At 44.1% G+C, this 24,799-nt stretch overlaps 1 protein-coding gene across 5 annotated transcripts; it reads right to left on the reverse strand.

The window, feature by feature from the left end:
• Positions 1-780: 780 nt before the first annotated feature.
• On the reverse strand, positions 781-22,433 carry LOC126568044 (NAD kinase-like). 5 transcript variants are annotated; one of them, XM_050224450.1, is made up of 6 exons: positions 22,411-22,433; positions 2,177-2,260; positions 1,553-2,096; positions 1,228-1,485; positions 1,070-1,152; positions 781-992 (listed from the first exon to the last, which is right to left on the reverse strand). In XM_050224450.1, exons 2-6 carry the CDS (start codon positions 2,197-2,199, stop codon positions 782-784), a joined length of 1,119 nt encoding a protein of 372 aa, XP_050080407.1. In that variant the 5' UTR covers positions 2,200-2,260; positions 22,411-22,433; the 3' UTR covers position 781. The 5 variants fall into 5 exon arrangements, with proteins under 5 accessions (XP_050080407.1, XP_050080405.1, XP_050080403.1 ...); XM_050224448.1 differs by lacking the exon at positions 22,411-22,433 and adding an exon at positions 17,179-17,312; XM_050224446.1 differs by lacking the exon at positions 22,411-22,433 and adding an exon at positions 7,566-8,182.
• Between the last annotated feature and the right edge of the window lie 2,366 nt (positions 22,434-24,799).

The following is a 24,799-nucleotide window of genomic DNA, read 5'->3' on the forward strand; positions in this document are numbered from 1 at the left end:
GTCGGTAACTTTATTTTTTACCCATTTTAGTCCCGCTAGTGAATTAACGTCCTATTTGTGCACCTATCCGCCCAAACTGACAATTAGATTTGAGCTGGTTCTATGAATAAAAATCGGGAGGGAAAAACAACCTCTGATTGCAGTAAAAACTGTTTGTTGTGAGAACATCACACCCAAAAACTTAACAAACACTATGCACAAATATAAACAAGCTCGAGCTTTTGCGATTGTTTACGACCAAACAATTATTTTCTACCCTTCCTTTCCGTGGTGTGAACACGCTATGGTGACAAAAGGAAACTTTAAAATCAAACACAACCGAACGACATCCATATCCGAGGAAAAACACAGAGTTACTACAGTCAGGGTCAGCCTTGAAGTCCTCAAAAGCTGTTCTCGCTTGAATGGAAATACAAAAAAAGGAAAAATAAAATTCCAACCGAAAATACCTTTTGAACGCGATATTCTTCATCTTCAACTCGGCCTGAGATCCGCAACTAATTCCTCCGTGTCTCTGATTCGCTACTTCTCCTTCCTAAATACATGAAGGATCCTCATACATACACACACGCACACAAACACACACACGCACGAATACACTGAAAGTTACAACACTCCTTCTGCTCCTGCTAACGATTGCTTTTACGTTCTTGATCACTTTTTGTACTCCTTCTTCTTCTCTACCTTTGATTTTTTGTTTTTCGTTTGTTGCAGAGTACGACAGGCTTCAGATTTGATCTTTGTAGCTCCTTTCTTGCAGTGCGCATACGTACAGACTCGATCAATTCTCGAGGTTTTCCATACCGCGCACGATGTCATCGATGGCGCTATCCTCCGTACCGGAACCGGTTAGGTCGGACAGCTCATCCAGACACTTCTGTCGCTTGCGCACATTCCAATGTAGACATTCGGCCAACGAATCAAACCAGTCGGCGATCTGATCCTGGGCGCATATACTTGGCACCGGGTAGATAGAGGTTGTGACGTGAAGGCTGACAAAAGGAAAAGATAAGAAAATTACGTTTAGAATTGATGAACCGGATTGAACGTTAGCAAATATTAGTCTCACCTGTCACCGTGTAGTAGCTCTTGACGATTTCGACCATCAAACGATACCCAAGAACTGTTTCGACTGTCGGGAGATATTGCAATCTTAAACGAATAGAACAAGAATTATAAGCAAAAGAATTGCTAAGGTAAAACGGTTCCAACAATCGAAACACGTACCTTCAACTCCACACCCGCTGGCAGTACGATGGGTCGGAAGCTGAGCGAATGGGGACAGATGGGCGTCACGAGTATAGCGGGCACGGATGGATGAATCATCGAGGCACCGGCGGCAGCCGAATAGGCCGTACTGCCAGTCGGCGTTGACACGATCAGCCCGTCGCCCTGTACCGATGTGATGTGCTTGCCGTCCAGAAACAGATCGATGTTGCTCAGGTAGGACGACAGTCCCCGATCTATTACAACTTCATTGAGCACCTAAAACAAGAAACAAAAACCATTAGCTCACCGACAATTGCCGAAAAGCAGAATCGTCCATCCTTACCAGTATGTTTGTCGATGGATCCTGAGACGATTTGAACGTGGAGATCTCCTGCTCCGTTTTGTCCTTGCGCACGATGATACACCGCAGCCGGCTGCGTAACGTCAGGGCCGCATGTCCCTCCAGCACGTTCGTCACCTGCTCCTGGAAGTTGTCGAACTGGAACGGTGTAAGGAATCCGAGCGACCCCAGATGGAATGCCATAACGGGTGGGACAGACTTCTGGAACAGGAGCGACGCATACAGCAACGTTCCATCACCCCCGAGACAGATGATGAAATCAATCTTATCGGTCAAATCATCACGCCCATCCTTAAACGTGATCAGCTTGTCCTGCAGCTTGGTAAAGCGTTTGTCTCCGGTAAGGAGTGCATCGTCCAGTATCGCTGCCTCCACCCAGACGACCATATGCTTCTCGTGGATTAACCACTCCACCAGCTGGACGAACGGTTGTAGCACCTTCGAGTCACGAACCTTCTTAATGACCAGCACGGCGAGCGGTGGTTTGTACCACGTTAACCGTTGGCTGGCAGGATCCTGGATTTGCCTGCAGGAAAGCAACAGGGGAGAAACAGAGTGAGTAAGATGTTGAAGGGCGTTGAAAGGTGTTGAAAGGTGTTTACTTACATCACCATTGCCGAGTTTTTCATAATCCGACCGCATGGTCCAAATTGTTGAAACGGTGACGGTGCATTCAAACTTCGTGTTCGCCTGAAAAAAAGGGAAAACAAACGATAGAGAATATTAGAAAGATAAAATTGAAAACTGTGTGGGAAAACGATCCAGTTTGATAATGAAAATGAAAGTAAGTAAATTCTTCGTATGAATAGTCTTACTTTAATGTTAACCTAACATGCCTTTCTTTAACAAAAAAACACTTGTAGGATCGATCAGAAAAAATGATTAAAAGATTGTTGTTTTAACAGATGTTCATTGTACTAGACAACGGTTCACCATCCTATGGAGGGGCCACCCTTCTTATCGCACAACTACACCATCGAAGCTAACCCACATCACAGCAGCAGCTCGATTAATTGCGTGTTTCTTTACCAAACGTGCATGCTTGCTGCTATTCAGCAAATGAGAATTATTTTGCATTGTTACATTGTACGGTACGGAAGCTAAACATTGGGCTTTAAGGAAGGCTATCTATTCGTGCAATATTGTTCAAGAACAAACGAAGGTCTAGTTAAAAAGCCCTCATGTAAACTACAATGTAATACCATTTATTTTAAAAAATAATTTCCAAAAATTGAATGATGATTTTTTGGCATTTTTTAAATCAAATCGTGTCTGCAAGACCATAATCCTTAAACACAAAATATTGATTGGAGAAACGGTCATGTAAGTTGCAGGCTTTGGCACCGATCTACAACTTGTGGATCTACAGAACAAATGTCACTTTGATTTGAACACAGGTCTATTTCTTTAAAAGAAAGCTAGGCTTCCGGTAGGCTTCCTGCTGTCGGATGTGAGCTGTGCCCAGCTAGACCGTCAGATGGGTCAGATGTCAAAAGCGGGACAGTTGTATGAATTATGCAGACATTTTAGCTAGCACATCATTCAGCGTTGAATATTTCAAAATTAGCCTTAGAGCCTTAGAGTCAAAATTAGTTTTAGAGAGATACCTTTGTCTTCGTTCTGGTAATCTATACAGGAAGTTATGTAAGCAATTATTACGATAATACGCTTAAAATAACAAATATCAATGAGCTTGAGCTTTTCTTTTGACTTAAAGATCATAATAATTATGTCCTTAAATCAATAACAATTTAAATGGAGCATGCTATAATTACTATAATGAAGTATAATACACTAAGAATGATAATTTTCATAGTAAACATACACCAGAAAATTCAATTAGTACACACCATAACACAGTTGATCACAGCCAACGAAAGACAGAAGAACATTAAATCAAAGAAACTTTAATTGAAGTTAATTATTATTGTTGTGCCCCTTCTTATCGTTCCAAACAACCCTGACCAACCGCAAACATACACCGTTCAGTACCTCTCTCCCTCCCCCCTCTCATTCTCTTCTTCTTCTCTCTACGGTGCACGCTTCCTACTTCCCCGATCGCAACACTCACGCATGCCAACCGTATCCATGCTTTATGCGCACCCACATGAGACACAAACCAGCAACTGAGCCACCTTCAGACCGGGTCATTATTTTACCTCATCGAAACCGATTAGTGAAATTGTCAGGGCGGACAAGTTTTGTCGTGTGTGGCCCTCTCGCTCACACACAGGCCACACGATCACGGTCACTCCAACTCCAAGTCTTGCAAGCTTCGCTTGTTTTCCCCTTTAGATCCTTCGCCTAAAGGTACACGATCATCTCGCCCGATCGTCTTCGCACAGCTTCTTTCTGAACCCATTCATTTGAACCCAGCATCCGTGGAGTGGTAGGGGGGTGAAAGAACACGAATCAACGAATAAAGCACCCCCACCCCCCAACATCCTCTTTTTTTCTTATCGTTTCCCAATTACGGTCGACACCACCGATCGTCACACGATACAGGGATGGAAAATATGGCCAGAAAAAAAAATCAAAACCTTCAATCGCCTTTAAGCGCCTCTTGGCGTCAACGAACGACGTTAAGGGGTTCGTTTTTTTTGCTGTTTCTCTCCAACAATACACACACACACAGCGTGAGGTGTCTCCACAGTTTTGCGTCATAGCCTTGTATCACAACTACCTCCCTGTCCCTGCCACGAGTTGTACTTCGCTTCTCTGACCGATACACGAGCTCTTAGAACGTTGGGTACCTGACGTAATAGCGAGACCCCTTCCTGATTTTTAATCACGACGGATCCAAAAAAGGGCATCATCTCACGATGAGTGGCATCCTTGAACACTGGTAGGGGCAAACTGATTCCACTAAGGGATTTTGAAGTGCTAGCTTGAAATGCTTGCCCAAACTGACCTCTTCGGACGCCAAAGGAGCAGCTGATCTTCATCCGCCTGGATATCGTCCTCGGCGGATGGAGAATGGCCAGTGCCATTACTGTGATCAGTAGCAGCACCGGCCGCACCATCCTTTGCTGAAGAACCATTCTGCTGACGATGACTATTTGGTTGGCCACTGTGATGATGATTGTAATGATTCTGGTGATGATGGTGCTGATGAAGAGCTGCCAGCGGATGATTGAACCGCACCAAATCGGCCATAAAATCGTCGTTTTCGTGTGTTTCTGTCATGGTGTGGGGATGTTCTTCTATTCTACGCACTTTATTCCGCACTAGCTCTACGAAAAGCTGAATTAAATTAAGCAGACGATCGATCAACGATCGGTTCACTATTTCACAGAACTGCGGCAGTGGTTCTTACGATTCACCCATCAGGTGGATGATAGAGCCACTATCTCTAAAATAATAAACACTTCAACTCGAATTCGCACACAAGCGTTCGAGACAAACTGGAACCACACACTGGAAACAGACAACACACTACGCGGGTTGGACCATTGGGCCACTAGACTCTTCTGGCAACCTCAATTCGCGTGTCTCCTCGCGCGACTACTGACACACGATCGCACATGCGCTCGGTCGAAAACCGTCGGCGCTGAAGGATAAAAAAGCTGATACACAAGTAATCAGCACACGGCCCTCACCCCATCACAAACACGGGCACGATCGCGCACGCACACAGTTTTGTGGTGTTTGAGTCGCCGAGAAGATGCTGGTTGGGGTGTTTCACTCGATTCCTCGATTTTCCAGCAGGTGAGTGTGACGTTGACACTAAGCATATCAGCATACAAAAAAAAAAATATTGTTGTCATTTTTCTGCCAAGTCATCCACTTTGGAAGTGTGTCATCTTGAACGTAAAATTTATTTTTATCGATACAAAATCGATTCGCTATCATTTCACGTGCCATTCGCTCGCTAGAGAGTGTTTTGTAAAATGTGTACTATTTTTCGGTAGTATTCGTAGGTGTGATAAATATTAAGATACATAAAAAAACCCATTCTGCCATCCGCGACGTGCCGTCTGGGAGCACAGATCTCAGACAGGTTAATTTAATTGTAGACGTGTACGCGTCTGTATTCGTATCGTGAACGACAACGAGCGATCGTACATAATTTAATCGGTTCCATGTGTACGTCGCGCTTATACCGCTGCATGGCGATCGTTTAAGCGGGATGCTGGACACGAAAAAGATGTTGCGTCGCACGTTACAGGGTTGTTTATAAAGGATGAATCAATATATAATAAATAATACCAGTCTGTACCAAACTCTACGTGTTTAATAGGATTTTTGTGATAATTTCACGCGACATTACATCTAAGGCAACGCCAGTAAGTGATTGGATGACTTCACGATGAGTTGAATCCCTTAAGCTAATATCAACAGTTGCTCTTGTCCTGCCATTGTCTAAAATGCTGTTATCCTTGTCACATCATCTGAAAACCCCTGTACACACACCTTTATGGTGTGCGAATCATTACACTTGTCGTGGTAGTATGACGAACGAACGAGTTACAAAAACTCGCAACCTCTACAGACACACACCGCCGAGGGACAGACTTTCCCTTTTTTTGCTTCTGCTGCACATTCGCACAAGAAGTTCACCATCTTGAACGACTGACTGACTGGCTGAGAACAAGCAGCGTTTCTATCCACATTGATTGGGATACGATCGTCTTTCGGTACAATTTCTACAACTTCACATTTAATATATCAACCCCATGAATCGCGTTGAAGTTATGCTAGTAAATTAATAATTATTCACAATCATTACAAGCAATAATCCACAGTCCATTCACGTAAGTACACGAGCAAACACACACCATTTTTTTCATCATTCGATTTCGATTTAAAAACAACGATAAAAACAACACTTCACATCGCCACAAAACTCGTTGATTGTGTCAAGTCATGCTCTCTAGTTAGTGCGGATTGCCCGCGGCATAAAATTAGGGTTCGTGGAATAGGTAATGTGACTTTTTACACGAGCGAGTAAGCAGAGCGCTTCACGCTACTCAGTCGAGCCTTTTAATAGTACCTAAAACAGCTCGGATGATCTTCAGTTTCTAGTTACTGGCGAATAGCTAAACACACTTGCAACACCTGCAGAGGACCTGCTAGAACTATTAAAATCCAACATCTAGGGTGGACTATTTGTACCTCCAAACATGTCAAAGAGATCTCCAGACAAAAAAAAAAGTTGAATACTTATTAACAAAGCAGGGAAATCCTAACCGCACTCTAAAACTCCACCCGTCAAATTGTCATTGTAAGATAAGATTTCGCACCGATAAATCGAGATGAGAACTAGCTGCTCATTGTTTAGAAATTTGAGTTCACAATTAGCGTAGTTTTGTTAACAAACAGGGAAGCCACAGCCGCAGGGAAAATACAAAATTCCTCGCAAATTTAACAAACCCAAAACCCAGTTAAAACCCTACAAACTCAACAATTTCTTCCCAACTTTTACATTCACACACAAAAAAAAAAACACTCACTTCCGAGTTGGTGCTTGAATGAAAAAACAGGCCTCACATGCACGTACAGAGTGCTCGCAACCTTATCGATACGATAAACCGTACGCTACTAACCGATAGCCGACTTGGAATTGAGTTTTGGAAAAGAAGCAACCGACACAAACGGAGTGTAGCATGGCTCGGTACCGATCCATTCGGTCATTATCATTTCTACCTCTGTTTCGATCGGTAGGTTCCAGAATTTGCTTGAAACAAGCTGGAAGTGCCTTCGCGGCGTAAATAATGACAAACCCTTTAATGTTTACCCTTTTGCACGGAACTGGAATTAATCTATGTGCGTACAGGTTAGAGGGGGCCAATCGATTGGAACTATCCAGTTGATAAGGTAGGGCGCTAGTTGAGTGAATCTTAAGTTGTTTGAAGTTCCAAGTTAATACCGACCGAATAAGATCGGGTTTTAGGGCCACAGTACATCGATCTTACTAACAGATGAGATGTAATCAACGTAAACTAATCGTGATTGTTTAAAGTTAAGGTCGAGTAGTCGAGTAGCAACCACTTACGGCCATGTACCGGACCTTCTTCGGCGTGTGTCGGACGAGAAGTAACCATCGTCATGCAGATGGTCATCATCACTCCACTCGACGTGTTTGCCGCCACCGTTGCTACCGCTACTTCCATGATGCGGATGGTGATGATGATAGTTGGATGCTGTCGAGCTGCTGCTGGACATGCTGTTGCTACTTCGTATCCTAGGGCGTATCACATGACCGTTGAAGTTGTACTGCTGCTGCTGATGGACCGGTCCTTCCATTGTGGTGAGCTTTTGCTCTTGCTGAGAACTTCGCTTAACAGTCGTTTCTTGTGGACACCTGCCCGCCACTATATCACTAGCGCTTGAGCGCGTTTCGGGCGCTGCTGTGGTGCTGCCAGCGTCCCTGAGCTTTGCCGATGCACGATCACCAAACATTGCTGCCGCTGTTGATGACGACACTGGTGCCAGTGATTGTGGTTCCCGACGCTGTTCCGTAGCATGCGTCCACAGCGCAGACAGCCGATATTGTACGCGCTCTTCGAGGCGTGACTGGTGTAGTGTTGCGAGATCCACATCGGAAAGGTAAGCCATACCTGCGTGTTGGAAGGCGACTCTCGACTTTTATTGTTGTTTTTTTTTTTTTTTTTTTTTGGGAGGTTCGCAACACTTATGCACCACCACAAAGCTGACGGATAATGCTCTGCCGATTCTAACCGATCACTGGGCACCTTGATCCGCGCTTACAGCCACTCACACACCATTCATATCGCCGTACGCACACAATCATGCACATATGTTGGTAGTCTTTGGTTTTGGAGCATAATAGTGCGATGGATTAAACAGCCCCCAATGTGCACAGTTTGAAAATGGCGAAAAACGCAAACAAAAGAACACCTCAGAGTCCCACAACATAAACACGCGCGCGCGCACTGACACAGACACAAAGGGACACCGAAAAGGCCCTTACGGTTTACAAATGGCAGCCAAATGCCTTATTAATTCTTTGAGTGTTTTCTTGCCACTGGGAGGAACACCGCAACACCGGTAGGCGTAGGTACTGTACGCTCACTGAAACGGAATGAGATACACCTTGAGTTAGGAACAGGGAAACACACAGAAACAGACGCGGAAAAAACGGCTCTCTAACACCACCACTAGAACACGCGCTTTAGATGAGTTTTAAGAATAGTTTTCTATTTGCTTTCCAGACATAAACGTACAGTTAGTTCCACGAGAGATTTCTAGTACATCTTCTTCACTGATGAGCTGACTTTCGACTGAACAGAACACTCGCTAATTAAATCAATCGTACCCGCGCGCCGCATATCACCGTTACGTCACTAGACATGGATTTGTTATCACCTCTGCGCCCACCATGCACAGCGCAATAGTGGTCGGCAAAATATCCCGAGTCAGCACGGCACAAAGAGCACCACTGATAAGAGTGACGTTTCGGCTAGAGCACACAACAGAAGCCACTTGATTCATGATGACGAGCTGTCAACCATTTTTAGGCTTTCTGATTTTTAGGCTTCCAATTCAGACATCCAGCGCATCTCGTCACGATGACTTTCAGCAGCAGTGTGCACCCACAGCTCGGCGTGTGTAATCAAATCACGCGCATATGAGCGGCGGGCGCTGTACTACGATCCAGGATCCTTCAACCCATGCAACGGCTAACCTTGCGTGACATTCCGCGCAGTGTTATGTTTGCGGCACTGCACACGATCGTCTAGCATGCAGCAACGGAACGAACGGGTAGTGTCGTGTGGCCCTGGCATACACCTTGACGTGACTCCATCACTATCTCCCGTGGGGAGGTGAGAGCGAAACAAAAGAAACTCAACAACGTTACATCAGCGCAATCGTCGAGATTTGCCGTAGATTTGCAAAAGATTACAAATCGTTAAATCGTGATCGGATGATCGGATTGTCGACTCTAGGCGGAGTATAACGTGAGTATAGTGTTGCGATCATCTACTGCGCCATCATCCCAAAGACATTGACCAGGGGTTGTTCCCAAATCTTCATCCAATTTGCAAACGCTTCACAAACAGCGAATACAAACACGATACTCCCCTTTTGGCCATCAAATCCCTTCCTACTACGCCAGTGGAAGCAGACGTTAGACCCAGAAGTTACAGTCACTGCCGGCTTTTATTCACGGTTTGCACGGCTCAGTCACGGCGGCCCACGCGAAGAAGGTCAACCGATTTCGGCATCGTTAGCACCTCCTGGCAAGGCACAATGACCTCTGCTGATGCAATGCAATAAGGCAGTGCAAACTAGCCACTAACCATTCCAAATGAACTCAAGGTCTTGCAGCTTTGACCATTTAGAATTCATTAACACGGTCGGGTTTAAACACTTTCCAAATTCAATCCAGTCAGGCCAGTCCGTTTGACGTTTATGGACGATTATTTTTAAGTACCAAAACCTTCCTGAGAACATTGCTCTTCGACGAGTTCCTCCAATCAACCACTGAAAAGATTTCGTCGAAAACTACACCATTTGTCACGCAAAAAATAGTACAACCTACCCAATTCTTCCTTGTGTCATTCATTTACTTCACCATTATGTCCAGCCTGTCTGACTGGTCTGATGATTTGTTAGAATGATAAGTCAAATTTGATCTTTACTGTCGTGTTCCTAATTCCTAAACTAATGACTATTTGGTAGGCAAACAGTAGGAATTTGCACGACGCTTTTTCGGCCGTGTCAGCTGTCCAAAGGTCGGAAATTCTAGGTTTGGCAGCTTGTGGCCAACAACAAAACAAATCCCACCATTAACTTCTAACTTCTTGTGCAAACGTTTTATCACCAATTTGAAGTATTTAGAGCCCGGTAATATTATGTAAACTGTAATCAAGTTTACAGCTTCAATCCACATTACAAGCTGCCATCGTGCGATCAAACAGCGCTCGATCGTGCGCGATCAAAGGTCGCGGACTCAAGAGAGGCTTTTGAAAGCAACTTTCTACAGCAACAAAGATGTTTCAGGGCGCAGTTTCTTTGCCACTGGTACATTCGTGGACACAAACGAGCCTTTACCAAGGGCAGACCATCGATTACGTAAAGCTCAAACACACACAAGGTGGAATTGGGTGTGAGTCTTCACACAAATACCACTGTCGGTCGCTTCCAGCATTCGTGGTTCCGTCAACCACAAACCAATAGAAACAAACCGTGCCTTCTTCTGCGTCTTCTGCTTCTGCTACCTTACCCCTCTCTCAGGCACACCCTAGCGGACCAACCTTGCCGAAACCGATCAACGGAACGACCGCAAGATTCTATTAGCCACTCAGTCAAGCTCAGTCTCACCTCAAGGATGGACACGGGCGGATGGATACTGCAAAGCGGGAGGAAGGCTGATGCGCACACGGATAGCGATCGGATGATGTTGGATGACGATCAATCAACACGCGCTGCACAATCCAAAGTTCCACGATGTCTGGCCTTGAGCATGAGCGCATGAGAGTCGCTTAACCGTGACATCGAGTGCCAACATTTGACACCAAAGGTTCCGGCGTTCCGAGCAGTGCGGAAGAATTGGACTGGATGTGCTCATTATTATTTGTCCGTTCAAGAAATTAATGTGCTGAAGGTTGTACTTGTTGTTTAAAAACGATTGTCTGGTGAAGGTAAAGTTCACTGAATATTTTATAATAATTCAATGCTTTCATTCAGCTGATTCTTATCCAGCTTGCATGACATAGAGATATTAAGAGAATCAAACATTTCTCATTTAATTATCTAATGCACTCTAATCTACCACTGGCAAAAGTATGTAGCTCCACGTAACTTCAAATTAAACCTGTCAGGAGCTGTACTTAAAGTACAATTCCATCTCGAACCATTCAACCGCTCAACTGTGGCACATAATGCAGGACAATTTGTGATAATATAGGGGATTTAAGTACCCCTACGAAGCTACAGCTACAGTCCAACTGCTAGGGGTAGTAATTGCTTTAGCTCAACAGCTCAACAATCCTCCAGCAATTAGTCGGCACACAATTATAGTTTAGAAAAATCTGGATGGAAAATCTTTTACCACTGTTCCATGATGTAATGAACAGCGATAGTTTAGTATAGGAAAAGTAATGACAAAACACCAGGCCTGAATGCAAAAGGAATTTTGTCTTTTAATTGGTCTTCAACTGCTACAAGAACTGCTCTAAAAGCTGAATACATCTACCAAGGACAAATGAAGAGATTTCATCAGCCACTGTGTGTCCTCGTTTTTGTCTATCTCCCATAATTTTTTTTACCAATTTTAGGTGCAATTTAAAGGAATCACAATCCATAAATAAGATCATCAACTGTTTGAGCAAGAATTCATGTCATTTAACCAATGAAAAATGCTCTACAAAGCATCACTTCAATCCACCGAATGGATTCTGCTACATTCGTTCATGTTTGTAAATACGCGACGCTCAAAGACGCTATGGCACAAAACTGTGGCGTTGGGGCTACGGGGCAGGCCCGTTTAAAGACAACAATGACACCTTCCTTTCTTTCCCTTTTGATGACGCTGGTCAACAAACCAATCCCTCCAAAGATTAATTGCAAGAACAAGCAACAGCAGCGGCAGGAAAAAAAAACGCTTCAGTTTTTCATCTCACACAACCAAAACACACCAAGCTACGAATGGCGCTAGCGTGCTGGGGCGAGACCACCAAACAGACCGCAGCAATGGGGCCACACAAAGCCGCACGCTCTCACTCTCATCTTGTGGTGTGTATTTTTGCGTAACCACTTGCAATAATAAGCCATCCCCCTTCCCGCACACGACGCGTGCAATAATACCCTTTCCCAACAACATCACCCTGGCCACATGTGCAAGTGGCCTTTCTATCGAAAGAAAAAGTCAAACTGTCCAGACCGACCCCATTAAAATATCTTAATAATGCCGCCGCAGCAACGGAGACGATGACGGTATGCAGCAACAACGCCCGAAACCAACGATGATGAACGACCACCATTTGTGACCCGGCGGTGCGCCATATCCCCCGGATCATGTAGTCCAAACAAACAAAAAACCGGCTACGACGTCATCGTCTGGAAAGCGTGCAGGAATGTGGAATGTGTTTTGCGTTACCTTGCCACCGTCTGCCGTCACCTGAAACACGAAAAGGGACACATTCCAAAAGGCTGGGCAGGTAAAGGTAGGAGTCTCTGCAGAGCGTTTGACGCCTCCGATCCATGACATCACCAATTCACGAAATATTCGAATGACAATCATCTCAATTAATGAAATGAAAAAAAAATCGTATTCTAACGTCTGCAAGATCTAAAAATAGAGACCTCAAAGTGTCTAGCTGATAAATGTCCGCCAAAGCAAAGACAGCTCCGTCCTAACCCACATTTTTTATCGATCGATGTACTAAAAAACAACGTTGTTTCGTGTCGTCATCAACGTCACGCCACGGGCCTGCAGACGTGATGTGGCCAAAACATGGAACTTTAAAAACAAACGGCCCCCTCGCCTCTTCAATGTGTCAACGAACTCGGCAGGCCAAAAATCGGTGCAAGAGAGCACTAGCAGCTAGTAGGTGCCCAACTACCTACTTCCCACACCATGCACTTGCTGCTAGTGACGGCCTAAACGGCAAGGTTTGTTTTGGTTGGAATTTTTAGGATCTAGGCCAACGGTGTGTATAACGCCATATCGGCTTACATAAATGGAGTCGAAGTTGTTTTGCTTGTTTTGCTGACTGGGTCAGGTTTTTTTTTGGCAAACGTTTAGCTTTGAAGTGTTGAAAGTTGCAAATCTTATCAGCAAGGCTGGTAGAGATGGTGCTGGGAGAGCTGACAATTAGATAAAAATAGTGCTAGACGAGTTACAGAACACACATTGGAATTTATATCACTGGCACTTCAAATGATCTTCAAATTTAGAGTCTTTGGACCAAAACAACGACTCCACTATGGTCCTGCACAAATGTCAATAGAATTGTCATGTACTAAACACTGCTCTCGTGGAACTTGGGCACGAAACTGTCACTGATCGTAATGCTCACATACTTCCTTTGAACTGTTCATAAATTCAGACGCACTTCACACGCGATATCTCACCCGATCTAAAGGGAGGACGACACAACAGCACAACAACAATACGCCCGTATCTGCCCCCGTGTACTAAAACCGCAACAAAACCCACCCTTGCCAGGGCGAAACGGTTCTTCTCGGCAGCGCACCCTTTCCGTGGTACGATCTCGCGATGACTGCGATGATCGGCTGACTGCGTTCGCCTGACTCGGCCGTCCGCACTGAAATCGGCCAGAAATGAAAGAAACAACGCGCGCGAAAAACAGACACTCACACCCCATAAAGCCGCGCATAATGTACACACGCTACGCTATCGAGCCTCTCTGTTTCGCACGGGCTCCAAAAACCGTCCGGCATCCGTGAGCGAGCGGCGCGAGTGGGAGCACATGCGAATAGTGTGAGTTCAACCCATTTGCTGCTGGTGGCTCCGACGGTTCAATCTGCTACCCCCTTCTGTCGGCAGGCGCACCCCGTGATTTTCAGCCCCCCCCCCCGCCCCCCCCCCCCCCCCCCGTTTCCACAATTAATGGTATCAATCACGCAGTCACTTCACACCACCCTCCAAGCTCTTACCCATTTACTCACCCTTATTCTTTGCGTCTTGGCGACCGTAATCGTGCGTTACACGTACTATTGTTCAACTACGATACAACGACAAAGCACTATGGCTCTATGAAGGATCAGAAACTCGAATAAAAATATAAACAATATAAATGAAATGGGTTATTCGACAAAAGTTCTACTTCGATTGGATGTAACTTTCTTGTGAAATGTATTTACGATTAATCAATTAATACTAACATGTTTCAAAATTGAATAAAAGATAAGCAAACGATCCACAATTTAATTGCCTGATATACTTAAAATGACTAATTAAGCCTCAAGTTCGTATAAAAAAACAGTATTTGAGACCAGTGGACGCAAGAAAATTACATCTTTAGAATATTGTTTCTTGGGTTAAAGTACTCGAGGACAATACGGCGTAGAGCCATCATACTAAAATAAGCGAATAAATAAATAAAGGTGCTCGAGAACAGACACTACGATTTAACATGCCGCAGAACCATAGTGCACTGGGCAAACCGAACACGTATGGTTTAGTGCAAAAAAAGCTCAACCACTTGAAGGTAGTGGTTATACCGGTCAATCTGGCCTCCCCCTGAAGCCGACTGAGCATGGTTAAGCACGGTTGAATCATCATCATCCATCCATTGCAACCACCAATCCCCTCTCTATGCAAACGCAAGCCCTAATGCTCTTAAGTTTGCGAAACGCTCATAAGCTCTCAGATTTGCCGACACGGTCTATACGAACAGATGGCCAAAATGCAAAACAGTCGCCCAATTGGGTAAACACCAATAATGTTGTTTGCGCTGCAGTTAATCCGTGTAGAATTATTCAAAATTAATAACAAACAACACGAAGATGCCCTGCATTAGGCGCACTAATTTTGACCGTTATTCGACGAAATCATGTCATAGTTTTTAGGCCGTGCTCGAAGTGATAAAAAATACATCTTCAGCTTTACCAGATCACACAATTGCATGTCCAAATCATTATTCAACGTGACAGAACTATGAAAGCTAGCAGTACATGGAATAACTGGCTCTCTAGACCGACGTCCAACTATCAACTATCGATTGACCTAATTATTCCACCCAATAGAGACTTCTTCTGAGTAGTTGGATGAGTTCGCATAATTCATTATTTATACACACAACCCGCACATCATCGCTGCACACGGCGTTGCGGCTACGTCATGGGAGTCGAGTGGCCATCGACTTCGAAGGACAAGTGGTGTTATGCGTAGATGATACTTGGACCAGCAAGCAAATCCTTCCCACAACCGCTAGCAATGATTGGTTTCCATTATTAAATGAAATTGAAAATTCGCTATAATTTACCAATTTACGATACCTGCCCGTATCATTAATCAATCACACCGAGTAGCACAAAAATATGACTTATTTTTAACATTCCGCTACATCATATCAGTTACGTACGAGCTGTGGCGGCGTTAGGCAACATTACACCCAGTGTGTCCAATTTATTTTTGCGATACGAACGATTTAAAAACGATGAAAACACTCAAAACATGGACAGCGAACAACCAGCGAACCAGGCTAATGTGAAGCACCGGTTTGAAGTTTATTGTTGATAGTTTGTTTCTCTTTGCTCTCCATTTATTTCGTCTGCCCCGTTTTTGTGTGTGTTTCGCTACATTTGACTGATTTTTAATCCATCTTTTTACTGGTGTTGCATCACACTGCAAGCGCTACAGGGTATGATGCCGGCAAACTATCTCTAATTCCCATCGCTAATGAAGGGGAATTTTCGAACTGGAAGCGCGATCGGTGCATCAACCGGAACTGCATCCAAATAGTGGTGCAGTCACCACCACCGGATGAAGAGTGGCTAGAGAGCAGATGAACAAAGGCCTAACGCTCTGGGCGAACTGGTTACCGAACAGCTTGGGCAGGTCTATAGAAAATCCAACTCCCGGAACCGAAATTCATCCGAATGCGGATGCAGATCGAATCGGAAGTGTTTGCTATTTAAAGAGTAAAGCTCATTCCAATTATTTTGAATCATACCGGTGATTGTATCTTCTTTTGATCTACCCTTTGCAAGACTATGGACTTTTGAAGCTCTGGTCAGCTTGAGAAGGTTTCTTGGTGGTTAAATTTCAAGCTAAGGGGTCAATTGCGTCGTCTGTGGTATCTTCAAACGGCTTCAATCTGAATTGACTTATAGAAGAATGCTCTTGAAATTCTTTCTAGCGCTAGGTCGAAGGACAACCATACCAGTCCCTTTCCCTGATGGACAAACAGGTTATTCGATATAGAAAAGAGTCCTGAGAGTTTTTCTTTAACATTCAGTTGAACAACATACAAGAAATAATTTAATTTTCATTACAGCTGGATAGTCAGTCCAGTATGCAGGGTAAACGGTATAATTGGAATTTAATACCAAGCCCTTAGTATTACTCACTGGCTAGGCCAGGGGCAGAACATATGACTATCAAACTAGGCAATTGCTTCGAGCTTTGATATTTGAAGGAGCCCAGTACACACCAACAGACCTAGTTCTTTCTATAAGTGGGCTATGGGGTCTTGGAAGCAACAAACATTTAGAGAAACCGACATTTGGAGAGACTTCTTACAAAAGCATTTGCACCCTATGAAGTTTCGATGCAAAGATTGATGCGTCTGCAATTCTGGATGGAGGAGGAGCCTCTTCCATTCTGCTCGGGACCACCAAGCGGCTTGATCCTCCACTAGGATAGACTATCGATTCCCTCACGCAGTCCACTACGCTGTCCTGACACTTCAAGGTTACTTTTTCTTCGATTTTAGCGGTCAAAATCCCGAGAGTTCTTGGTCTGCCATTATTGGGGTTTCATTTTACTTGATTTTACTTCTAGTTGGATAGTCAGATAGATTATCAGTTCTGATCAAATCAAATATCAACAAAATTTTGAAGAAAATGGTTTATAAAAAGGATACTAGCATGATAATCTGGTTGGAAATATCCAACTATTTGTTTCTTCATTAATTCCGCCTACAAGCCTAATTTACTTAAATATAGCTCACCATTCATGCAGTGCTTCCCGCGTTTCTGCCGTCTCCTCCGGAGTCGTACACGCTCCGTTACCGTTCATTTTTCCGCCAATTTCCACCGTCGATGTGGCACGCCGTGCAGGGAAAAGCGATTCCAAGCAAAAACCAATGCGGTATGTAACGCCACGGCACCCTACACAGGGTGGACACAGTATCGGAGCTTGACGAAACGATCAACAAACGCACATACACAATCACAGCCGTTGTTGCATCTTGTTTACTACCATCCGAAAGTGTGTCTCGGCAGGCAGCAGCAGGCCCGCTGCTGCTGTGGGTGCAGCAGAGCAGAAAGTTTGTTTTTGTTTTGTTTTTGCGGCTGTTAGCCAACCATGACGTCGCTGTCAGCGTATACTGTCAGCTGTGCGCATACGATTGCTGTGGTGCCTGGTGCAACTTTCTCCCGCTTGCTGCGATTGTGTGTGAGAGCAGGCAAAATGGGGATAAGAATTCGATGAGCCAGGAAGGTAGATGATAGTTTTAGCTGCACCGGATGGCATGCAGTGCGTGGACTATGAGCACACGAAACATCCGACGAACTTCCTAAGTTTCCGACCTTCCCCGGAACACAAGCAGCAGCACACTTCACCCTAATATCGTCGTACTATCCTCATATTATCTAACACCGTGTCACAAAATCACCACATGTGTTGCACTTGCACTTGAACGAACGATACGCGTTTTTCTTCGTCTGCCTGTGTGCGGCACACTGTGCCGTTGCCGGGTGATGCAGTCCCTGCTACAGGCTACGTGAATAGATATCTCGTACAAGATCGGGTTGCCCCCTCGAACAACCTCCCCGATGCACACAGCATGCACTTGGATGCAAATGAATCTTCACAAACACACACGTCAAGACGCAAGCACCTTAAAACACACAATCACACAAAAACACGCACCTACAAAGATAGAATGCGGATGCGGTGAAAGTTTTCGAATGCGTGTATCACACCAACACACCACCAACGAGTGAGCGAATGGGAAGCGATCAGATGGTGCACGACACTAGCTGACGACCCTTTCCGGAATATGGTACACACGTGCACTTTATGAGCGTTTTTGGCACAATTCTATTCCGCCAAATCCGTTGCACACAATCGTTTGCCCTACCTGGGAATATTGACGATGTGCAGTTGCATACTGACAACGCCACGTTTTCGTCGTCAATGGTGAAAATCCTCCCTTCGCAACAACTCTACAGCAAGATCCGTTATTTGCGTTTGCCAAAACACACATATCTACGCAATGTTTTCCTTTTCTTTGCAACCCTCCGCATTTTGACAGTTCGTGAGAGAGAGAGAAGAAGATTGCGAGAGAGCCGAAATATTGACCAAAGTTGCTAGAGGCAAGGTGTGCAGGATTTACATTTCGTATTTTTTTTATCGTCGACATGTTGAATTATTTGTTTGCGCTTTTTTATTAAATGTGGCTGTTTGTAATGAGCAGATTGATACAACAAAAAGACTGCATATTCTATCGTTAAATGCCAATAACAGTGAGGGACTGTTTGAAAGATATTTTCAACACGACCTTCTCTACCGTTACAACACGACAACCACGTGTTCAATAACCGTTGTAGAGATAAAACAATTGGACAACGAGTATATTTAAACTAAAATAAATACACACAAGTACAAATACATACACAGGTAGACACACACACACAGAAATGTCCCGACTCTTACAGCAATCGAGGGCCACAATGACCTTTCGAATCTGAACAGCCAGCGACGAAGTCTCGTGTGTGCTGTTTAACAATTTGCCTTCCTCCCAGCAGCAGTTTTTACCCATCTTCTTACAAAAATAATATCTCTCAAATTTCTTAAGCAACAAGAAAAACGTGGCAAGGAGACAGTTTCTGTATGATGGAGGCGCCTGGACAGATAGTAAACTATCAATTGGTGATGAAGATCGCAGGTGATTTTTTTTAAATGCTTTTTTACTCCTGACACTTTAGACACGTTCGTAACTTATGCCTGTTTAGGACGCAAAATTCTGAGCCTCATTGTTTTGAGGAAACTGGAGTACTGTGGGAATCATAAGCATCTGCGGCTCATGAAGTCTTCAAGGAGTAATAATACGATACGCTACTTGATGGAGGCGCCTAGCTTTAGAACAGAGTTGAAGACGAAGATCTCGAGGTGGTACAACAAAACTGCTATGACATGTGGGGTGACACGATCGCTACTCCGGATGTAAATTTCAATTTCTAGATGCGTTCTGTTGTCCGGTCTTAAGACCGGTGCTGATGTCGCCTCTACTACCAGATTGCCTCTTATACAAAGTAATTTGTTCGGAATTGAGACTCGAGCAACGATGATAAGTAATCGTTGGTTTAATCATTAAATTTAAAGCATATTAAAACATCTTCTATATAAAAAAACACCCCTCTGAAGAAAATCAATATTCGTCCGTTTCGACCCCAACACAGTGCAGCCAATAATAGAGCCAATTAAAGTTTAAAAAATTTTGTCCTCATTAATGACTTATTACCAGAAATTACAGCCCTACTTGGTCAACAATTTCAACCACATTTTAACGCACCCAGTAATGAATGGTGGGTCCATTACACCCGTCATTACGTCCCGCCATACGGTCGGCGCACACCATATTTAGCGTTAATACTCATTTTGTATGAAACAAAAAATAAAACATTAACCTTACCAACTGAACTGAAGGTATCTGGCGAGACACAGCAGCACCAAAAAAATGCGACAATATTCTGTGCAATTCCATCCTGAAGCATAGTTTGGTCTTTGGAGATCAACAGCCAAAAATACACGCTTCGAAAGAATGTACACACCTTCGATTCGGTCCTTCCAGGGAAGTGGTTTTTTGTGATGTTCCAACACAACCAACCAACCACGGCTGTCTGAGTAAGTGAATCGACGACAACGAAGAAAAAACATCCCTAACCACATATTGAACAACATGTGACTGGCTGACTACCACATTTTCAAGGTAGTTTCAACACTAGACCTGACCGAACTGAACCTCTCCCAGGTGTGATGTGATCATGTGCGATCGATGCGGTCTGGTGTACGCAAAGATAAATATAGTTCCCCACTCTATCCCCACTCACAAGAGCTTTTGTCTGCTCTTAATCCATCTGCAGAGCCGCTCAAAGGTCACAGCGCCGTGCTTGTGTGTGGAGCAGTCAACCAAAAATCAACCTAATATAACACACGTTAAGCAATGTTATCATATGGTGGACAAAACCCCCCCCCCCCCAAAAAGAAGCAAAAATTCTCCACCACTAGATCAAGAAAGTCTAGAATAAGCTAAAGGAAGGAATTCCCCACCATGCAAAGAATTCTTCTACATAAAGCTTTGAATAACAATAAGTGTATAAATAGTTCCAACACTCATGCCTACCCCGATGCTAGTTCGGAATTCACCAGGCTAGTTAAAACACGCGGTTGGAGAAAAAATCGACTCAACCGGCACACCTCAGCATGTCGTCTTTTGGAGTTGTTCCCCTCTACCCTCTGGTTCGCATTCCATCCCCCAGAGGAGGTCACTTTTTTCACCCAGCATTATGAATGAATCTACTCAACTCCATTCACGACGATGACGGGTAAGCCAAGCTTCAGGTACTAGCCTACCGAAGCAAGTACCGAATGGATCAATGTCAATTGTTGTAGAGGAATAGATGCAGAGAAAAAAAAATACACTCATAAATCATTGATCATTGACGGGCACAGGGACCGAAAATGGATCGTAACGAGACAGATTGGTTAGCTCATAAATTCTGTGTCTTTGTTGCGTTATGCCTCGAGATTGGCAGTTTTCTATATCAGCTCTATGTGCTGTCAATTATGATCGTAATGTAATGTTATCGAAATAATTATCAGAATGGTGGTATGATATATGGCAAAGGTCAACCCTAGGAGGTACAAAGTATTGGCGATCAATGATAAAAACGTGATCGACACTAAACTTGGTTCCTGTAAGAAGTCATTATGGAAAAGCAAACGATCGTTGATCGAGTACCTTGCTACAGGGGTTTGGTATAGAAAGAGCGAGAATTAATTTGAATACAATTATACTTATGTGCTTAGCTGCGAGAGAATTGTGATCAAGAGATATCTTGGAGGTTTTTGAATTTTTTGGAGAAGCCATTCATAATAAATGATATGCATAATCACGATCGCTTCGTACAACCCGTGTCTTAAAGATAGGAAGAAGAGGTTTAAATCTGTCACGCTGTTTACTATTTGATCCCAACTTTAGTTCCTGCTTACATCCATTAAACTGAGAAGGATTCCCATCTCCGTGTAAGTACAAAGTGATCACTCAAGCGGAAAAATCTCTTTCGATGGGAACTAACCAATGGCGGAATAATTGCAATTATTCTCACGACGAACGAATCCTTGACATTCTAGTGGGGTTCCAACGACCGAACACGATTGGACGAGCGAGTCTCTAGCATGATATTACGAGCAAAATGAAGCGACAACAAAAAAGAGCTTAAAAGCAACTCCACAAACGCAGATATTGCTGAAGCTCGCAGTCTTCTTGGCACTAATATCATAACCGAATTCCGCAAAACATTCCGCCGCTGTCTGTGCTACCGCTAGTGGGCTGAAGGTGAACGCTCATATATTAATTATGATGTACCGGATGTTTGTGTGTCATAAAGAAATTTAACACCCGCAAATGATGGGCGTCGCGAAACGGTTGTCGTCTAATTCTCACGGCGAAACATCGAGTCCGGTTGTTGGAAAAGATTTTTTTTTCTTGTTGAATCATTTGATCATCAAACAACAATAACACAATAACGATGGGAAAACTTTAACGAAACAGCTCTAAACATTTCCCCACACTGCGAGCATTAGCTCGATCGTCTAATCGGCTGGCCAGGTTAAGCAGGCATTCAATCCGGATCACTCGGGTTCACCTTAATTAATGCTCTTTTTTCCCGCGATACTTTCCGCTCGGCTAAATTATGGGAAAACATATTTTCATAGAATTTGATCACCCGTAAATCGCCATGTGGGATCGCCATTGCTATACTAATCCATCAAGATCACTGAAACCGCATTAAAGTAAACTTTGTTTGATGTATCAAATGCTGGATCGTCCTACATTTGTAACATCGTGCCCGATTAACACGCTAGTGCTAATAAAAGACACCGATCATAGGCTCTTAGCATAAGAAACTTTCATTTTTACCGGAATTAATTCAAAACTTCCAAACCTACTTACCGGAACTGCTTTGTTTTATCCTGCAAGTTGGTAACCAGCGTACGGCGCAACGGAGCCGGCGATGCGCCCGGCGAGACATCCTGGTGCTGTTGCTGCTGGGCAACGATGGCTCGGGCAAGAATAAGATCTTCCTCTCGCATTTTGATACTTTACGCCTTCAAATTACACGATCACACTTTTTGATCTTCTTGAATCAATACAAACACCACCGAGCACACAAACTTCTCACAGCCTACTTTGACGCTACAATCCGCAAAACTGATCAACTAAACCGATCGCCCTAGTATCGCCGAGGTTGGAAGTGAACTAACTCAACCCAGAAACTGAAACACGGAAGCACGTTGGATAGCGCCAATCGCCAGCCTGGCTTCTTCCACGCAACACTGCTCGCCAACGGTTGGCGGGAAATGGCCAATTTTGTGTTTGTTGCTTGCACAATTCAAGAACCACCGGAAGCTCGATATTTCCTTATAGATTTGTTAGTAATAAATAGAACAACAGCACCTGCGGGCGATTTTGTTGATTTTGGCGACTTGTTGTAATTATTATTATATGCCGTTAATCCTACACTAAACACAATCACCAGATTTACTCGCAAAAACTGGATGGAAGATGTTGCATCTACTTATCACAGAGCACAGTAAAGAAGATCCGCACACGATCACACACACGCCACACAACTAGTGGCCCAAATAGTGAAGATCACTGTCGATAAACTAGTTCTTCTAGATATGTGTCCTCTCTTATGATTTTTTTGTTAACTCTTTCTCTTTTACCTGGACAGAACAAGCGAACGCGATGCCAAAAAAAAAAAAGAACAACGCTCGAAACAAACTCGCGCACGCGAAAAACGAGACCTGGAACGTCCGACGGTCGAAGGTGGAAACAGACTGAAGTCCAACCGTTGGGATTCTTCCTTTTTTCTACGTTTCGCTCCGCGATCTCTTGTCGGAGCCGTCGCGGCACCTTCGCCACAACTACACACCAACAACAAAACACGCTCACCGCCGCGGCCGGGTCTTACCAACTACTAAACGGCATGATTGGAAGCGGTGCGAGGTAGGGTGGACACGATATATTGCTGTTCACACTGCGGTGGTGGTGTTCGACGTGACGGCTGCAATCTTCTCAGCAAAATTTAAAAAAAAAACTCCTCGTGTAGAGGATAAACATGTTGCGCGAGTACGCGGCATCGCGGGCATGGATAGGTAGAGAGATACTTGCGTTTACATTAAAAGTGAAAGAAAAATGAAGGCGGATGCGCAGTGTTTCAATGTGTGGGGCGTGAGATGTAATTTGTTTACAACTGTTGGAATTTTCAAAATATTATTGAAGGAAGTCCTTAACGCCATTTTGTGTTCAATGTCTTGATAGATGTACTACATTAATCATTTATTTTTTTTTAAATAATTCTTGGTACAAACAACCATCAAATCAAATCCAATATAAACTCAAAATCACTCGAAAACCGATCGCTAAACCGGTCGATCTAAATGATCGCACCATGCATAATGGCAATCGTTTTAGCGGAAGTTACATTCCGCTCGACCCGTTCCAACTCCAGCTCCTCCGCAGCAGGATATTCACACTCGGCACACGACTGACGGCGAAGGTGCAGAATTTGCTTGTGCTTCTTCCAGCACACAATACCAGCCGTCATAACGAGCAGCATCAAAAATCCTCCTACACCGTAAAATACCGCCGGCCAAAACATGCTCTTGCAGAACGGTAAATCATGATGCGATCTTCGCAGATCCTTTACCTCCGTGCTGATGTTGGCAATCAGCTCGCCAAACAGATTCCTTACCCTTTCTGGTCCAATGCTGAATCGCCCTGCACGTCCAAAGATCCACACGTACTCTAGCTTGTTGTGACCGATTTGAGCACAGGAAAATGCGAACAAATAATCTTTCTCGTACAAACCGAGGATCGTTGTGTTGAGGATCGTCGTTGTACGTTCAAATCGATTGCTCCCTTCTAACGTGCTGGCGTAGGCACTGCGAAGATGTAGCTGAAATGGTTGAAAGCAATCTTCTTTCTGCTCGAGTACAATCACGTACTTGGAGACGTAGTGTTCCTCAATTGCTAGCTTTCCATCGAATAGTGCTTCGAACCGTACGTTGGAGAAGTAGAGAATTTCTCCATTTTTCCCCTCAAAGAATCGTATCAGGTACGGTTCGAAGGGTATGGTTTTTAGGAACGGACAGCGTCCATACACCATGATTCCTTTTACGCAGACGGCGCAAACTAGCAGCAAAACGGTTACAGCTACCTGCAACATCCTGTCAATCGGAGACGCTCGAATGCAATGGCCAAAAGGGGCCAAGGATGCAATCGAAACTAAAATTAAATCGATTTAATATACTGGCCGTTGTAATTAGATCTGCAC

Source organism: Anopheles maculipalpis, chromosome 2RL, assembly GCF_943734695.1.
Source record: "Anopheles maculipalpis chromosome 2RL, idAnoMacuDA_375_x, whole genome shotgun sequence".
NCBI classification, from domain to species: domain Eukaryota; kingdom Metazoa; phylum Arthropoda; class Insecta; order Diptera; family Culicidae; genus Anopheles; species Anopheles maculipalpis.

What these genes read in the sequence shown, in the direction of transcription:
- LOC126568044 (XM_050224446.1), bottom strand. Translation starts at nt 8,128, where the DNA reads ATGGCTTACCTTTCCGATGTGGATCTCGCAACACTACACCAGTCACGC. An exon ending in ATCCATCGACAAACATACTG is followed by an intron (nt 1,486 to 1,552) that starts GTAAGGATGGAC and finishes TTCTTGTTTTAG; the next exon opens with GTGCTCAATGAAGTTGTAAT. An exon ending in CAGCGGGTGTGGAGTTGAAG is followed by an intron (nt 1,153 to 1,227) that starts GTACGTGTTTCG and finishes TATTCGTTTAAG; the next exon opens with ATTGCAATATCTCCCGACAG.